Source organism: Bos grunniens, chromosome X (genome assembly GCF_055505025.1).
Source record: "Bos grunniens cultivar Pamir isolate PY7600 chromosome X, Bosgru_T2T1.0, whole genome shotgun sequence".
In the NCBI taxonomy this organism is placed as follows: domain Eukaryota; kingdom Metazoa; phylum Chordata; class Mammalia; order Artiodactyla; family Bovidae; genus Bos; species Bos grunniens.
In genome coordinates, this window is record NC_141194.1 from 130,045,734 (window position 1) to 130,064,144 (window position 18,411).

Here is an 18,411-nt window from a genome sequence, read left to right on the forward strand (position 1 = left end):
CTTTTTGCATTTCTTTTCCATGGGGATGGTCTTGATCCCTGTCTCCTATACAGTGTCATGAACCTCCATCCATAGCTCATCAGGCACTCTATCAGATCTAGTCCTTTAAATCTATTTCTCACTTCCACTGTATAATCATAAGGGATTTGATTTAGGTCATACCTGAATGGTCTAGTGGTTTTCCCTACTTTCTTCAATTTAAGTCTGAATTTGGCAATAAGGAGTTCATGATCTGAGCCACAGTCAGCTCCTGGTCTTGTTTTTGCTGACTGTATAGAGTTTCTCCATCTTTGGCTGCAAAGAATATAATCAATCTGATTTCAGTGTTGGCCATCTGGCGATGTCCGTGTGTAGAGTCTTCTCTTGTGTTGTTGGAAGAGGGTGTTTCCTATGACCAGTGCGTTCTCTTGGCAGAACTCTATTAGCCTTTGCCCTGCTTCATTCCGTATTCCAAGGCCAAATATGCCTGTTACTCCGGGTGTTTCTTGACTTCCTACTTTGGCATTCCAGTCCCCTATAATGAAAAGGACATCTTTTTTGGGTATTAGTTCTAAAAGGTCTTGTAGGTCTTCATAGAACCATTCAACTTTAGCTTCTTCAGCGTTACTGGTTGGAGCATAGACTTAGATTACCGTGATATTGAATGGCTTGCCTTGGAAATGAACAGAGTGGGGGATTAGCGAGTTATTTTTCCATTTTCCATGTTATCATTGTGGGGAAACCAGGCTGTGCCCAGTGCTATACACGATGCTCATTTCCACACACATACAGCCCAGCCATGTTATCCAGTAATTGTGACTTTTGCAACCTGAATACCTGCAGGAAAAAAAAAAAAATGCTCCCCGGGGGAATGGAGGCACAACTCAGCCAACCCTGGAAATTCTGAATGGCTCCCATTCTTCACAGTTTAAATGGTAAATGAGGTCTGTTTCCCCCACAAAAGCCAGGATTTGCACTTTGTCTCTCTCAGCACCTAACAACAATATTAGAGCTCATTAAAATCAAATCAGGACTCAAGAAGGGGCAGCCTTCATGGAGGGGAAAACTTTTCCCTTGTGCTGTTCTGGAAAATACCACAATGCTGAGCGCAGACATTTATCTAGACTAGTTTTCCTCTAACAATTTCCCCCACGCGCACCCAAGGTGCCTGCCTCCTAGACAGCACATGGCCAGCGGCCCAGCTGAACCAGTGCAGCTGTCTGCAGCCTGCTGAGAAGAACCTTAAATGCTCTTTATTGACTGCCCGCCATCTGCAGAAGGCCTGTTACTTGGTTCCATGTCTTTGGGGGAGTCCCTGAAGAAAGGATCCCGTGGGCCTCCAGATTTCCCACAATCTGGAGAAGGCAAGGGAGCCACCTCTCTGGTTTCCTTATCTGTGTAATGGGACGTGGGGGCGAGAATGGTGGTCCGCTACACCCCACCCTTGGCCCCCACCTCTGCCATGCTCAGCTCCCCTCCCTAAGGCTCTATCGGGGGCCCACAAAAACCTTAGAAGCAGTCCTTCCTTTCACATCCTGGCATATCCAACTTCCTCCTCCTCCTGAGACTTCCTACTCTGGCCAGGGCCCTTGTGCCCTTGGCCTGTAGCTCCTCAGGCTGTGCTCAGGTCTAAGTAGGGGTGGATGACTCAGTGAGAACACACAGCTGCAGGCTCAGACATGCTTGGCCAAAGACCAAATGGGGCACCATCAGCCAGGGCAGCGGGCAAGCATTTGAGCTTAGGAATCACACAGACCCGACAGACAGTCATTAGCTAGCTTTGTGATTTTTAGGAAGGTTGAATAACATCTTTTGGCTGAATACCCATGTCTGTAGAGCAAAAACAGTAACAATAATAGGAACTAACATTTGTTAACTGCTGGGTTCCAAGCTCAGTTCCAAGAACTTTATATATAACAGTCATGTTATCTTCATTGAGACCCACGACAAGAGATACCAAGGATGCTTATCCAGAGAGCAAGACCTTAACCATGGTGGTCCCAGTGGCAGCAATTAGACATTTCCTCTGGCTTCCTTCTGTCTGTCCCCTGGGTGAGGTTTACCCCTTTTCGCCTCTGCCTGCTCTCTTTGGAGAAAGGAAGAAAACCAACTCCTCTCTCTGGCTGCCTCAGATGCCACCCCTTGAGGGATGACAATTTGCCAGAAGATGCCACATAGAAATACTCCAGAAGCTGAGAAGTACCATGTGGAGAGGGAGGAGTCCCTGGAAGGGAAGGCAGGAAGCATGAGTTGATTAATCAGTGGCAGAACTAGTCTCTATGGGACATGGATGGATCATGCCCTTCAAGAGGCCCCTCATCTCCACACTGGAAGGGGTTTTCTCTAAAAGTTCTTTCCACCTCAGAACCACACTGAGTACTGATGATCCGAGATTCACGGAGTAATTTTAGAACACACAGAAAATTCAGAGGGCAGGGTAAGCAGCAAAACTTTTCATGCTGCCAAGCAGTTGAGTTGGTGAAGGCAGGTAACTACGGGTCATAAAGCTTGGAATTTCACATCTTGTTAAAAATCTCAGCCTTCTCACTGTTTACAAAAGTCCTTAGATTTATGTACTTTGGAACCTACTGGGCTTTGGGAAGGAGAGGAACTAGATTTCCTTTAAAAAGAAGTAAACATCACCAGGACTGTGGTGATGAGTTCTGTGTGAAGTACTGTGAAGATTTCCACGTTGGGTTCAAATTTACAGACATTAGAAATCTTCTTCCCTTTCACCAAATAAGAAACCATCATTTTCCTGCCTTGTAAAAAGCAGGAAAGAAGAATGGCATTGAAAATCATCTTTCTTTTTAAGGAAAATCTATTTGTGCCTTGTTGAATGTTTCCCCACAGTACGCACAGGCTAACTTTTGGTTAACCAAGGGTGGGGGGGCATCAGTTAATTAAGGCATTGATCAAGGTATTACTTTACGCACACACAACTGCTCCTTCCTTCGGGTGAGGTATGAAGAACAGCAGAAAACCCCTGGCCAGGAGAACTGGATGGCTTATTTGGAGGGGTGTGAGACCTTCAGCCTATTCTAAATTAGCTTTGTGTCCCGGAGATACTTTTCCTGGAGTGCTTGTGTACTGCTAAGTACTCTTAAGTCAAGCCATTCAAGGAGCCAGTGAAAGTCTTGGCTGTCTTATAGATCAGTGGGCTCCCAAGGATGGGTCCTGTTTTCCACCTCTCTTGCATTGCCCAGCATCAATTGGTCACAGCATCAGCTTAAAGGGGAAAAAGGAGAGACATTCAGCATCCAGTGTAGTGAAGACAATCAAGTGATTGGAAGTAATCCACTTTATGTGACTATAAAGGCTCACATTTCTCACTACACCAAACATGACTGCTAAGCCACAAGAATGGTTTGACAAATGCACCAAAGACAACACATCTAAATGAGCATCCACCCACTTCAAAGTTGTCCTGTCTTCAAGTCCCACACTTCTTACATGAGTCTGCTGCCACGGCTGCTCATAGCGTTTAAGGAACTCCTCTTTGGGGACTGCTGGTATATGAGTCACTCAAGAAAAGCAGTTAAAATGGCAATCCTAGGGCTTGGGGGATCCGGTCCCATCGGAGGGGATTGCCTTTGAATCAATTAACTATACTTGTGTTTCATCTACGCTCACATATTAAAGTTGTTTGATCTGTAAGCCATCCTCCTTGTCTTGACCTAGTCATTTACATGCAATGGGAGGTTCCGTGCAGTTGGTTTCAACATCATCAACCAAGGAAGGAGACCAGACCTTCCGCATTAATGACTCAATGTCACGCAGAGCCCCACTCTGAAGTCTACTTAGGACCACCAACCACAGTTCTTATTTCTGTACCACTAATCCTTACTCCATGAACAAGATGTGCAAAAGCTGAACTTTAAAATACAGAACTAAGCTACAGGTGTAACAAAATGTTCAGTCCTATTGATTTGGGCTAAGAATTTGTTTCCTTTCTTAAATTAACTTTTTATTGATCGCTCCTATGACCTTAACTTGTACAATTTTAGTGGTCTCCTTCCATTAAGAAAAAATGGCTTTTATATTTATTTCCCCTTTGAGTGATGCAAGAAGAAACTTATTGTGGCTTTTTGTGAACCAGTGGCCTTAAAGGAAATTTAAACGTTTACAGCATAATCTTCATAACTTTGCTCAGGCCAAGTTCTCTGGGCTTTCCCTGGACAGCAGTGGGCTTCCTTAGGCTTGTTTTGGCATGCTTTTGTCTCTTGGGGTCACTTGTCCACACTCTGGGGACCCCTGGGATCTCTGAGGGACTTTTGATGTCTGAAGCCACATGCCTAGGACAGTGGTTCTCAAGCACACACGTGCATCAGAATTTCCCACAGTGTCCGACTCTTTGAGACCTCATGGACTATACTTTTTTGTCGTGGAATTCTCCAGGACAAAATACTGGAGTGGGTAGCCTTTCCCTCCTCCAGGGATCTTCCTGACCCAGGGATCGAACCCAGGTCTCCTGCACTGCAGGCGGATTCTTTACCAGCTGAGCCACAAGAGAAGCCCAAGAACACTGGAGTGGGTAGACTATCACTTTTCCGGTGGATCTTCCCAACCCAGGGAATCAAACCAGGGTCTCCTGCATTGCAGGTGGATTCTTTACCAATTGAGCTATCAGGAAAGCCCAGGGAGCTAACAGGGAATTTCCCAGAGAGCTTGTTAAAACAGATTGCCGGGCTCCAGCCCTTGCATTTCTGCTTCAGTGGTTTGACCCAAGAATGTGCATTTCTGATAATTTATGAAGTGATGCTGACGCTGCTAATTCCGGGCCATGATGTGAGAACCACATCCTTAGCTTGTTCATAGAAGCCCTGGGTTTGTGTCCCAGTAGTAGGATGGGGAGAATATATGTTCTACAGTCAAAAAGAAACTGGTTCATACCTGAGCAATCCTATTTGATTGATGCTGAAGCTGAAGCTTCAATACTTTGGCCACCTGATGCGAAGAGCTGACTCATTAGAAAAGACCTTGATGCTGGGAAAGATTGAGGGCAGAAGAAGGAGGTGACAGAAGATGAGATGGTTGGATGTCATCATTCACTCAATGGACATGAGTTTGAGCAAACTCCAGGAGATAGTGAAGGACAGGGAAGCCTGGTGTGTTGCCGTCCATGGGGTCGCAAAGAGTCGGACATGACTCAGCGGCTAAACAAGAACAGCATCTTAACTTGTGGCAAGGCACTGGGTCAAATCACATTCTCTGTTAGTCTCAGCTTCTTCATCTTCAGAATGGGAATAACTATATCTGACTCACAGTATTGTTGGGAGCTGATGTGTAAGTTAATGTGTAAGTGTGAAAGTGAAAGTGTTAGTCCTCAATCGTGTCCAACTTTTTGCAACCCCCTGGACTGTACCCCACCAGGCTCCTCTGTCCATGGGATTCTCCAAGCAAGAATATCAGAGTGGGTTGCCATGCCATCCTCCAGGGGATATTCCTGACCCAGGGATCGAACCTGGGCCTCCTGCATTGCAGGCAGATTCTTTACTATCTGAATCACAGGTTTAAGTTCCAGACACCAATACCCCCAGCTCCTCGCTGTGCAACTAGTTGGCATAAGGAAATGCCCTCTCTTTGCAGCCAAAAGCCTCCCATTTTTAAGGATTACTGGTCTGTTCTGGGCATGGTTTATTATACCATCCTAGGTAATCAATAGACACAAAGACAGGAACTACTAAAAATATATGCCTTCAGCCCAGGAATATTCCTTGCAGTTAGATTGATTCCCAAGAACCACTGGCCATTTGTGACTTGTGGGCAAATCTTTGCTGCCAAGGCCTTGAATTCTTTACGTCTAAAGTGAAGACATTGATTTAGATGATTTGCCATCTCAAAAGTTTCTTCTTGCTCTGCCAAATCTCAAAATCTGTGACTTAGAACTTGGGTACTTATTTCAGGATAATCTGTTTCAGTGATCATGAAAACTGTATGGTTCTCATTTTATCCATTTCAGTTCAGTCGCTTAGTCGTGCCCAACTGTGACCCCATGGACTGCAGCAGGCCAAGCCTCCCTGTCCATCGCTAACTCGGAGTCTACTCAAACTCATGTCCATTTAGTCGGTGATACCATCCAACCATCTCTTCTTCTGTCGTCCCCTTCCCCTCCCACCTTCAATCTTTCCCAGCATCAGAGTCTTTTCCAATGAGTCAATTCTTCACATCAGGTGGCCAAAGTATTGGACTTTCAGCTTCAGCACCAGTCTTTCCAATGAATATTCAGGACTGATTTCCTTTAGGATGGACTGGTGGGATCTCCTTGCAGTCCAAGGGACTCTCAAGAGTCTTCTCCAACACCATAGTTCAAAAGCATCAATTCTTCGGTCCTCAGCTTTCTTTATAGTCCAACTCTCACATCCATACATAACACTGGAAAAACCATAGCCTTGACTAGATGGACCTTTGTTGACAAAGTAATGTCTCTGCTTTTCAATATGCTGCCTAGGTTGGTCATAACTTTTCTTCCAAGGAGCAAGCGTCTTTTAATTTCATGGCTGCAGTCACCATCTGCAGTGATTTGGGATCCCCCCTCAAGATGGTGACTGCAGCCATGAAATTAAAAGACGCTTACTCCTTGGAAGAAAAGTTATGACCAACCAAGACAGCATATTGAAAAGCAGAGACATTACTTTGTCAACAAAGGTCCATCTAGTCAAGGCTATGGTTTTTCCAGTGTTATGTATGGATGTGAGAGTTGGACTGTGAAGAAAGCTGAGCGCCAAAGAATTGATTCTTTTGAACTGTGGTGTTGGAGAAGACTCTTGAGAGTCCCTTGGACTGCAAGGAGATCCAACCAGTCCATTCTAAAGGAGATCAGCCCTGGGTGTTCTTTGGAAGGAATGATGCTAAAGCTGAAACTGCAGTACTTTGGCCACCTCATGCGAAGAGTTGACTCATTGGAAAAGACTCTGATGCTGGGAGGGACTGGGGGCAGGAGGAGAAGGGGACGACAGATGGCTGGATGGCATCACCGACTCGATGGACGTGAGTTTGAGTGAACTCCGGGAGATGATGATGGACAGGGAGGCCTAGCGTGCTGTAGTTCATGGTGTCTCAAAGAGTCGGACACGACTGAGCGACTGAACTGAACTGAACTGAAAAATAGTCTGTCACTGTATCCATTTACATACTCTTAATATCCTTAAACTTCCCACCCTTTAAAATTGGACTACTACACAGAAAGTCAGTGACAAGTGCTAAATGTAACTAGATATCCTTCATAGCTAGAGCCCCTTAAAATGTTCCTGCTGCTGCTGCTAAGTCATTTCAGTCATGTCTGACTCTGTGTGACCCCATAGACGGCAGCCCACCAGGCTCCCCTGTCCCTGGGATTCTCCATGCAAGAACACTGGAGTGGGTTGCCATTTCCCTCTCCAATGCATGAAAGTGAAAAATGAAAGTGAAGTCGCTCAGTCGTGTACGACTCTTCGAGACCCCATGGACTGCAGCCCACCAGGTTCCTCCGTCCATGGGATTTTCCAGGCAGGAGTACTGGAGTGGGGTGCCATTGCCTTCTCCGAAATGTTCCTTCACAGGTGTAAAATGGTAGATCTGTTATTTAATACTGACATCTAGTGGCTTTTCTGTATCAAAGACGACGATAGGCATTTCTTGTGAGCTCACTGTAAGCTCTGCTATTTCTGCTGCAGACATCCAATTAACAGTCTTTTACTAATCACTTATTTTATGTCAGACATTATTCCAGGCCCAGGGCAGGAGCTTATGTTAATAAATGCTACATGGTCCCTACCCTTCCAGAGCTCATAGTCTAATGGGGGAAGCAGACAAATCACTAGACAATCATAGCCCATTGTGCAGAATGTTACAACAGGAGAATACCGGCACAGTTGAAACAGGAATACCAGGGTAGGTAACTCTGCCCCGGAAGGTCAAGGAAAGGTTCATGGAGGAGGCAATCTTTGAGTTTAGTCTTGGAGGTTTCCAGGTGATCTACAAAAGACAGATTGGAGCCATTCCAAACAGTAGGCACTCCATATACAAAGGGAAAGGACCTGTAGGATCTTTGCCTGGAACCAATGTAGAACATTAAAATTACTTTTGCATACTTGGAACATAGAATATATAGCAGGGTTTGTCAGCCTTGGCACTGCTGATAATTGGTCACTAGCCTGCATTGTAGGATGCTTAGAAGCATTCCTAGACTCAACTCACTAGATGTCGGTAGCACCTGCTCCCCAGTTGTGACAACCGAAATTGTCTCCAGGTATTTCCAAATGTCTTAGGGTCAGGAAATGGAAGTGGGAGGGTTCGAATTACTCATGGTTGAGAAAGACTCGTGTCGAGGGAGCTTAATAGAGATCAGACTGAAGAGAAAGAAAGGTGGTTGTCAGGTGCCAGCCACAAGGCTGTGGGTCACATGTGGAGAGCTTGCACTTCATGTCACAACTGATAGGGAGCCATTAAGAGGTCTTAACTAGGGAGTGGTAGGTCAGATGTGTGTCATAGGAGAGTGTGGAATGGATGTCAGTCCGGGACAGGGAGGTGGGCCAGGATACTGATTCAGTGATCAGGTAGAAAAGTGATGAGGGCCTCACCCCAGGCAGTGGTAGAAAGGATGGATTTGGGAGCTAATAAGAACTAGAGACTGTTACACAGGGTGAACTGAGTTCAGAAAGCGAAAGACAAATATCATATATTAACCCATATATGTGGAATCTAGGAAACTGGCATAGATGAAGTTATTTGCAAAGCAGAAATAGAGACGCAGATGTAGAGAACAAATGTATCGGTACCAAGCAGGGAAGGGCAGGTGGGATGAACTGGGAGGTTGGGATTGGCAGATATATACTACCATGTATAAAAACAGATAACTAAAAAGAACCTACTATATAGCACAGGGAACTCTACTCAGTGCTCTGTGATAACCTAAATGCGAAGGAAATTTTAAAAAGGGGGGGGATATGTGTATGCATATAGCTGATTCACTTTACTGTACAGCAGAAACTAACACAACATTGTAAAGCAACTACACTCTAATAAAAGTGTTTTTAATAAAAAAAAAAAAAAAGAACTAGAATCAGCAGGACTCGGGGAAAATTCAGACATTGAAGGTAAGCGAGAGAGAGGAGTCAAGGGTGGCCCCCGGATTTCTTTCCTGGGCCACTCTTTCTTTGGTTGCTGTTGTTTCCACATTTATTTACCAATGACAAGCAAAAGTTGGCCTGGACTTGCAGAGGATGGCAAATGTTTCACTATGTCCTGCCTGTCGAGGCCCCATGGTCGCATAGAGGCACCAAACAAGGGTCTTTAAATCAACATGGGTAACTGAGGGGGAGTCACGACTCTAAAGATGTGACACCTGGTCATCCTAATCAAGTGACATGTTTGGTCACAAGATATTTCTGTCCAATCCCTACTAACTGAAACAGGCTGAGTGTGATTTTTCTGTGGCCGAAATTGGCTCACTCGTTTAAAATTAAATCACAGCATTCAGCAGCACCCTTTGGGTTTATCAACCTGAAGGGGAGATTTCCAGCAGCTACCAGAGACCTGCTCTCGCCTGCGTCTTGTTCTGTTTTGATCAATGCCTGGATGCAGGCATTGCCAGAAGACAAGAAGAAGATATGGTGAAGATATCAGGGGATATAATCAAAATCCAGATGTGTTTTGACAGCCTTAGACTGCCTCTACCAAGAAGAAATTAAACAGGGCCACAGACAAACTGCATCTGTTCAGGACAAAGCAGAGTGGGTTTTCAAATGACCTGCGTGTGAAACAATGAAAGAAGGTAGTTGACGGTGGGTCAGCAGTCTGCCAAAAGGGCTGATGTGATATGAGGCCACATTAAGAGAAACGGTGTCGAGAATGAGGGTGGTGATAGACTCCCTACTTGTTCCTTGTCAGACTCTGCCTAGAGGGCACATTCCAAATAACTGGAATATGTTCAGAGGCAAACAAAAGCATAGTGAGGGGACCTGAAGCAGTGGAGAGAATAGCTGGAAACTATATTTAACATAAAGAAGAGAAGCCACGGGGTTTCTGAAATGCTGTCTTCCAATACCTGAAGCCACACACGTGGAATTAACAAATGCTCCCTAAGTCAGTCCTCAAGGTCTGCAGCCATCATGTTTTGCTGACAACTCCACATCTTAAGCCCAGATCACTCTTTGAGGCTCTCTATCTGTCCATTCAGTCAGAGACCTGGGAGCCCTCCTTACCCCTCCTCCTCCCTCTCCCCTACATTCATTTTGTCCCTAAGTCTTGTTACTTCAACCCCGCCTCCAAATGCCTCCCTAGTCTGCCCTCTTTTCTTCTGTCTTGTTTTCTACAGTAACATCAACTCACTTCCCCAGTTCCACCACACACCATACACAGTGATCTTTCTAAAACACAGGCTTCATCGTATGACTCCCCTGCCTAAAACCCTCTAAAGGCCTCTCTGTTGTCTTCATAAATCTAAATCCTTTTTTTTCTTTTTTCTGGCTGAACCTAACAACTTGAGGGATCTTAGTCCCCTGACCAGGAACTGAACCCGGGCCCTAGGCAGTGAAAGTGCTGAGTCCTAACCACTGGACTGCCAGGAAATCCCAGAAGTCTCAATTCTTTAATGTGGCATCTGAGGCCTTTCACGACCCTGTCCATGGCCACTTCTCCATCCTCCATTCCTGCCACTAGCCAGTAACTCCCAGTAACTCCCAGTTAGAGGTTTCCTGTGCTCTTCCTCTGTACACAGCAGGCTAGTTTTATGCCTCTGTGCCTTTGCTCATTCTGACCTTTCTGTGTCATACTCCATTTCACTCTTCTTGCCTTATCTAATTCTTCCTTGTTTTTCAAAATAAAGCTACAGAAACCCTTCTATTATTAGGCTTGGCTGGGAATCACTGCAAGGTGCTTTCATGGTGCCTTGTGCCCACTCCAGTCATTAATAGCGCATGAGTTAGGGATGCTCCAGGCCCTGTGACTTATCTGTGGGCATCTCCAGGGCCTCTTCCTGAATCAGTCCTGAATATTCACTGGAAGGACTGATGCTGAAGCTGAAGCTCCAATACTTTGGCCACAAAGACTAATCCAAGTGTGTCTTCATAAATTTTTTCCAAATAATCAGACTAATTGCCATGAAGCTGTGGCCTCAGGCCTAGCATGAAGTCTTAAGAGTTGATGCAAAGAGTTAACTCATTAGAAAAGACCCTGATGCTGGGAAAGATTGAAGGCAGGAGTAGAAGGGGAAGACAGAGGACGAGATGGTTGGATGGCATCACCGACTCAATGCACATGAGTTTGAGCAAGCTCCAGGAGATGGTGAGGGACAGGGAAGCCTAGCGTGCTATCGTCCATGGGGTCGCAAAGAGTCGGACATGACTTAGAAACTAAACACCAATAATCAGGCCCTTTTCCAGTGCCAGTCACACAGATGCTTGAGCAAACAAGCACAGCAAGAGTGCCACCTATGTTTCAGTGCTCCTTTGCCTCTCCACTCACTGTGCCATTGGCTTGGGCTTTCACACCCTCAGTTGCTCTGGGTGTGGCGGGGTCTTCTCTGACATTTCCCTGACAACCCCTCACTTAGAATAATGAGCATCCTCAATCCTTAGCCCTGTGAAACCTTCTAGGTGTTATCTGCAACTGCCTTTCCACCTCCAACACACTATGCCATTTGGAGGCCACTGGACATTCCTGGAGACCCACCTTTAGCTGATCTTCCTTTTCACCCAAGGATCATTTTCCGAGCAGCATCAGGTGTTTCTAATTGAGGCAGTCTGGCACCCTGGACCTATTTTCCCTGGAAGAAGAGGGCTGCTGGCAATCCCTGACTCTCCAGAGCTATTGGCATCTGAGTGAATGGTAGCTGTCATTACCAGCATGTGGATATGCACACGTGTAGACGCCTCTAATTTCTCTGCTGCTGTGATAATCCCACAGTGCAGAGACCCCGAGGCTGCCCACCTTGGACGGCCCTCCTTTCATACAGGCACTAGGAGAGACCTTCAGCTTGGAGGAGGGACACACCCGTACCATGAGAGGCTCTGTCAATATCCACCTTTGCATTCCTCGTCTGCCTCCTCTCTCTCTCCACGTGGGGATAGTGCTTACAAAACACTGGTTCAGACACTAACCCTGGTGGTTATGATCTATCTGTTCTGAAGGACAAGGGAGAGTTTTTAGGGAGCAGAGCCACAGGCATGCACAAGGGGTGCACTCTAGAATTTACCAGAAGATGTCACTGTTGGCTTAAATCAGTAAAACAAATGTGCGCTGGAGGACTGTCAGCTGAGCATGAAGGTGACTCCATCATGGGGCTTTTAAACACCCATTTATAATGCATGCCTGGAAAAGCTGGTTGAAAGACTAATCCAAGTGTGTCGGTGGTCTTCATAAATCTCTTTTTTTTCCAAATAATCAGACTAATTGCCATAAAGCTGTGGCCTCAGGCTTAGCATGAAGGCTTAATAAATCTGTACCAAAGGAGTGAATGAATGAATACCAAAGCAAGGAATAGAAGTTCGGACCCCATGGAAACAGCAGTCACCTTTGTTGGTCAAAGCTACTAAGGAAGAAAAGCTGCTAGTTGTTAGCAGTGGGTCTTTACAAAAATGAATCTGAGTGGCCGCAGGCAGGCAAAAGAGTGAGGCCAGTCAACGTGGGTTTGCCACCCCTCCAGCCTCACTCCAGGATGCTTCTCTTGTATCCCATGCTTGTTTACTCCGCAATATCATAGAAGGTGATATTTTAAATTTTTTATGGTTTTTGCCAGTCACTTAGATTCTCCAGAGTTTTTACTATGATGAGGCATGACCTTACCAGTTCCCAACTCTCTCCTTCTTATTCCCCGGGATAGTTCATTAAAGAAGTAATTAAAGGAGTTACTGGGATTCTGCTTTGTGTCTGGTACAACATTGAAAAGGATGAGATGAGAGTTAAAGAAGAATATGTAGAGTTCTTGTCGCAGAAAACCTAAATAGAAATACAAACAAAAAATTGTGATTCAGTATCAAAAATATTTTAGCCAAAGTTAACGGTGCCAGTGTCACTGAAGAAGAGACGATGATTGGCAACAGGCGTGGGATAAATTATCTCGGAGGAGAGATCATACTTGGACTGGAAATTGCAGGATGTCTAGAATTTTCCAGTGAAAGAAGGAAGGTTACGCTAGGCAGAGGGAACACCATGAAGAGAAGAGAAGCACCCAGGATAGATCCCAGGGTGCCTGCATTGCTCAGAGCCCAAGACTTGGGAGGAATGTTTGTTCAGAGGACATCAGCCAGCAGACCTAGCCAGTCGGGTGCTTGACTTGGTTCCATCTGGCTCCTCACTCCTGGGTGCAGAAGCAGCATCCCTCAGGTGGGAAAGAATAAACTTCAGAAAAGCTACAAGCCATTCCCCAGGTTTCCTTTAAGAAATTAATGTTAATATTCAGTATTTTCATCTTCCTTCCACAATAGGCCCATCCATGACCTCATCTTTCATCCACTGAACGTGAATGGAAGCTCATTTCTTAATTAAAGTACAGCTGCAAAGTTGTTTTTCCCTTGATCACATCATAAGCCAGGATGCTTCTGCTGTGCGTGCATGTGTGTGTGAATGCACCTGCTCTGTATGGGTGTGTGTGGGTGTGCGGTTTAAATGTTTACTAGTCTGCTATGTGAGCAAAGAACTCTTATCAGTTTGCAGCTTTAAAGTGAAGACAGTAACATAACAAAGCCTCCATACATGCTGACATCCGGGTGTCCTTTCAGTGGGTAAAGAAAAAGGGCATTTTGGAACTGATAGAGTTAACTTGCCTCTGCTGGGAATATTAGCACGTTGAGTGAAGGCTGAAACCGAGGTAGTAACTGATATATATGCCATTGGCAGCTACCATGTCTATTTCAGTCAGTAACTAACCACAGTGTTTATTTCTGGAGGCTCCGGTCTGCACTGCGTATCTTCACATTCCACTGCCATCACGTAGGAGCCATGATGTTATGACAGCACCCAGAATCAAAAGCATCATATCAGACACTCTTTCAACAAGGTTTTGTTAATAAGATATCCTGATTAGACTAGCTATTAGAAGAATGCTTTTGTGTATTTAGTGAGAAAGATTAGAACTTGAGTACTTGTCAACCTGTTATCACTTCAGTAAAATCATTCATTTCCATTGAGTCTCCATTTCATGATCAGTTAATGGGAGTTTGGGAGTGGGGAGTAGGAAATAAATGAGGTCATTGGGAGGACTTCGTCAGTAGCTGGAGAGAGAGAAACAGAGGGGGAAGGAGGAAGGGGGAGTGGCCTTTCCACCCGATGTATATGCTTTAAAAAGGAGCTCTCTGGACAGGCTAGTGGGCCTCCCTTCCTGACCAGTGAACATCACATATGCCATGCCCCTTCCCTGACTCCACCTATGTCAGCTACAGCCCTGACCACTGGCCTTTGTGCTTTGTCCACAGGAACTTCCACTATATCACCATCCTCCGAGACCCAGTGTCCCGGTACCTGAGTGAGTGGAGGCATGTCCAGAGAGGGGCAACATGGAAAGCGTCCCTCCACGTCTGCGATGGCAGGCCCCCAACTTCTGAAGAGCTGCCCAGCTGCTACACTGGAGACGACTGGTCTGGCTGCCCCCTGAAAGAGTTCATGGACTGTCCCTACAACCTAGCCAACAACCGCCAGGTGCGCATGCTCTCCGACCTCACACTCGTTGGCTGCTACAACCTGTCAGTCATGCCTGAAAAGCAGAGGAACAAGGTCCTCCTGGAAAGTGCCAAATCGAATCTGAAGCACATGGCATTCTTCGGCCTCACTGAGTTTCAGCGGAAGACCCAGTATCTGTTTGAGAAAACCTTCAACATGAACTTTATTTCTCCCTTTACCCAGTATAACACCACTAGGGCCTCTAGCGTAGAAATCAATGAGGAACTCCAAAAACGTATTGAGGGACTGAATTTTCTGGATATGGAATTGTACAGCTATGCAAAAGATCTCTTTTTGCAAAGGTATCAGTTTATGAGGCAGAAGGAGCATCAGGAAGCTAGACGGAAGCGTCAGGAACAACGCAAATTTCTGAAGGGAAGGTTCCTTCAGACCCATTACCAGACCCAGAGTCAGGGCCAGAACCCAAATCCGAGTCAGAATCCGAGTCAGAACCCAAACCTGAATGCTAGTCAGAGTGGGACTCAGAATCTGTTTCAGAATCTGATTCAGAATCTGACTCAGAGCTCGGGTCAGAATCCAAGTCCAAAGGAGAACCAGGAAAGCCAGAAGCAGAATTCAGGCCAAGAGCAGAGCGATGGCAACACCAGCAATGGCACCCATGACTATATAGGCAGCGTAGAGAAATGGCGCTAAGTGGCTCCCAAAGGCTTTCACACACTTCTCCCAAAGCGCCAGTCAAAATAGGGCAAATCCTCAAACATGAGAGCGTCCAAACACATTCTGCTTCCTAAAGTTTGGAAGTTCAAAAAAGTTAAGATGTCGCCTTTACAGTTGCCTTTCAATTCAGTGTTCTACTGTGCGTGGGTAAAACAAATTTCAATATGTAATTAAATTGCCTTTTTTTTTTTTTGGTTTGTTGGAGTATTTATAAAATCCAAAAGCCAAACCAGACTCACCAGAAATTGCTGTTTAGATATTTTAAGAAGTTCTTAAATTAGTCATAGGGACAAAGTGGAAACATAAAATGTGGCCATTTAACTTATGCCTAAGAAATGGACTTTACATTATTCATGACACACTGTTGAAACCCAATCTTGGAAGCAAACATTTTTTTCCAGGGGTAAGCATGAATATAACATAAAACAAACTAAACACAAAACTTCATTTTCTTCTGATTATAACCAAGAATCTATTTAAATAAAATAAGAACTGATGGTAGAGTTTACCAAATAGTAGAAAATGGAAAACTTCTCTCCCAAACATGAGTAGTTTTATGTAAAAATATTGGCTTTTGAGTAGAAAGGGACTCATCTTGTTATTTGAGATGTTTAAAATTTTAAACTTTTTCTACCTTCTGCTATTTAAAGGTTTTAAACAGGGTGTATCTCATATTAAACCAAACACTTTTTCCAAATGGAGTACCAATGTAAAGATCTAATTTCCAGACGATTTCTGGGCACTGTAATTTCAACAATTCTGGAATCTTTTTGGCGCTGCTTCTCATTCATTTTAAAGCTTCTCCGAGTTGTGCTCATTCCAAACTAACCCGTTTTAGAATCTCTCTTCATCATCTAAAGGGTGTGTTGCTGAATTTATTGTGATATATAATCCTGGATTAAAGTCAGGACTTTCTTTCTATAGAATTGTCTTATCAATGTTTGTGTAGTGAGATCCTTATCAAGAAACTCTTGAACAGGATAGCGTGTCTTAAAATATTGCTGAAGTTAGTATTCTGTTCTTGATCAGATAGAATTGAACCTGAATGTGAATGAATCGTTATTTCCTTTTTGTACATTTTTATTGTAATGTTTCCAGTTGGGCTGTCTCTTTCTAGCCCATTAGTTCTTTTTCATGTTGACAGAGTGTAGACAATTACGAGAGAAAAACAAGGTTGGAATAAGCACTAGGATAGCCAATGTTATTCAGTAACACCAAAAGCTTTACCTCGATACTTTGGGTGAGCTGTGTACCAGCTTTAGTTTTGAGAAAAGAAAAGGCAAAAGTATTCTGCAGTGAGGTTAAACATCAGAAGCATATGGGTTGAAGAAAGTGATTTGGTATTGGAAGTCTGTGCAAAAATACTTTCAGGGTATCAAGTTTGAATTGCACGGGCCAAAAAGAAGTATATAACCCACTGTGCTAGCAAACATCCTGATTCTGGGCAGCTTCCATATTACGGGTTGTGCTATCCTTTCGTAAGGACTTACACTAAGCCTCTGGCTGTAAAGCAGAAAGGCAACTGCAAGTGGCTTTTATGTTTTCATGAGGGACATGCTTAGAAATGTGACCATAAAGTCACATCTTGTACAATCTGCTCATTTGCATGATCTAGTTTCATCTGTAATAATAAGGCCACAAACTAGACAAGAAGCTGAGTACTTGGGTTAAAAAATGTTTTTGACTCTGCGCTTGTATCAGTAGATCTAAATTTTGTTTTGCCTGACAGTATCGCAGTCCTGGGAATCTGAGAACTGGAAAACTGAAAGGAAAAAAATTTTCAAAATCCAAAATACCTTAAAGTCAAACTGTTTTAGAGTGAAACTATTTTGTGTACTTTGTGTTTTTAAACTAATGATTCTGTAGATCACTGTGGTATTTCAGTTTCATTTTGTTTTAATGGATGATGTTTGCTCTTAAAGCTGATAGGTACTGTTGGAAAGAAGGATGAAGCCCGAGCCAGTGGAAAAGCTTGTTACAGAAAAAAATATTTTGTGTTATTGCTGTGGTGTGCATGGTTTGCAGAGATTAAGTGCAGTTTCTCTGTCTATACTGATTTATTGTATATAGGGGATGTTATAAATATACATTTTGGTCATCATCATGTAAATCCCATGACTTCAACTGTAAACATCTGTCCAATGATGTAGCTTTACAAACCATTTACTGATTTTGTGTAATTTAACAATAGATATAAAATAAAGTTTAAATTACAGATGCTGGGTTATTTCATGATTTCAAAGTTTGCAGCCACTAGACATCATGACATCACAGAGAGAATTCTCTTTTTCCAAGGAGTTTCTTATTTTCCTCTTGGCCACCAGATATGGAGATGAGATGAGCCACTTGAATGTAGCATGTGCCAATGACCTTAACCTTGGGGACTTCCCTCTGAGGGTTCAGACTGTGTTCTCTTTTGAATAAAACAAAGTTATCCATGAAAGACAAGTTGGCTATGTGTTTTAGTGAGCTCTGGTTGCTATACCAAAATACCGTAAACTGGATGGCCTGTCAACAATGGAAACTTACTTTCTACAGTTCTGGAAGCCAAAAGTCTGAGATCAGGTGGCCAGTATGGTTGGGTTCTGATGAGGGCTCTCTTCCCAGTTTCAGAAGTCTGTCTTCTGGCTGTGTCCTCATATCAAAGGAAGTAGCTAGCTAATTCTCTGGGTTTTTCTTATAAGGGCACTAGTCCCATTCATGAGGGCTCCCATGGATCACCTCCCAAAGGCCACACCTCCTAATAACATCACGGTGGGATTAGAGTTTCAACACATGAATTTGGTGGGGACATTCCATCCCTTATGATATGCAAATGAAGTATGTGAGTGTTTTAATTTAAAATTATTCAACGAAATACTTGCACATTTAAAAGTATGTGGGAAAGAAAAATAATACTTTTTTATTTTTTATCTATCCCTTCTTTCTGGGATATAGGTTAAAGGCGAGCATTAAAGTATTGGCTTTGAAAGTTATGAAGACAATGTCTTCTAATTATATTCAATGTACGTATTTTTTTTTTATTTGTGGTTATGACTATGGGTGGGGATGATTTGTTCTTGTCTTTTTCAAAAGAGAATTTAGATGCCAGATCATGGGATTAGAGGGAAGAAAGCT

General features: G+C 44.0%; 1 protein-coding gene across 4 annotated transcripts in view; it reads left to right on the forward strand.

Annotated features, from left to right (window-relative positions):
• HS6ST2 (heparan sulfate 6-O-sulfotransferase 2) overlaps positions 1-17,509 on the forward strand; it is a 653,947-nt gene extending 636,438 nt beyond the window's left edge. For all 4 annotated transcript variants that reach the window (XM_086385849.1, XM_086385846.1, XM_086385847.1 and 1 more), the window contains one exon: positions 14,373-17,509. In XM_086385849.1, coding sequence (XP_086241975.1) covers positions 14,373-14,422 — 50 coding nt within the window. In that variant the 3' untranslated portion in view covers positions 14,423-17,509. The remainder of the gene's footprint in view (positions 1-14,372) is intronic.
• The last annotated feature ends 902 nt before the right edge of the window (positions 17,510-18,411 follow it).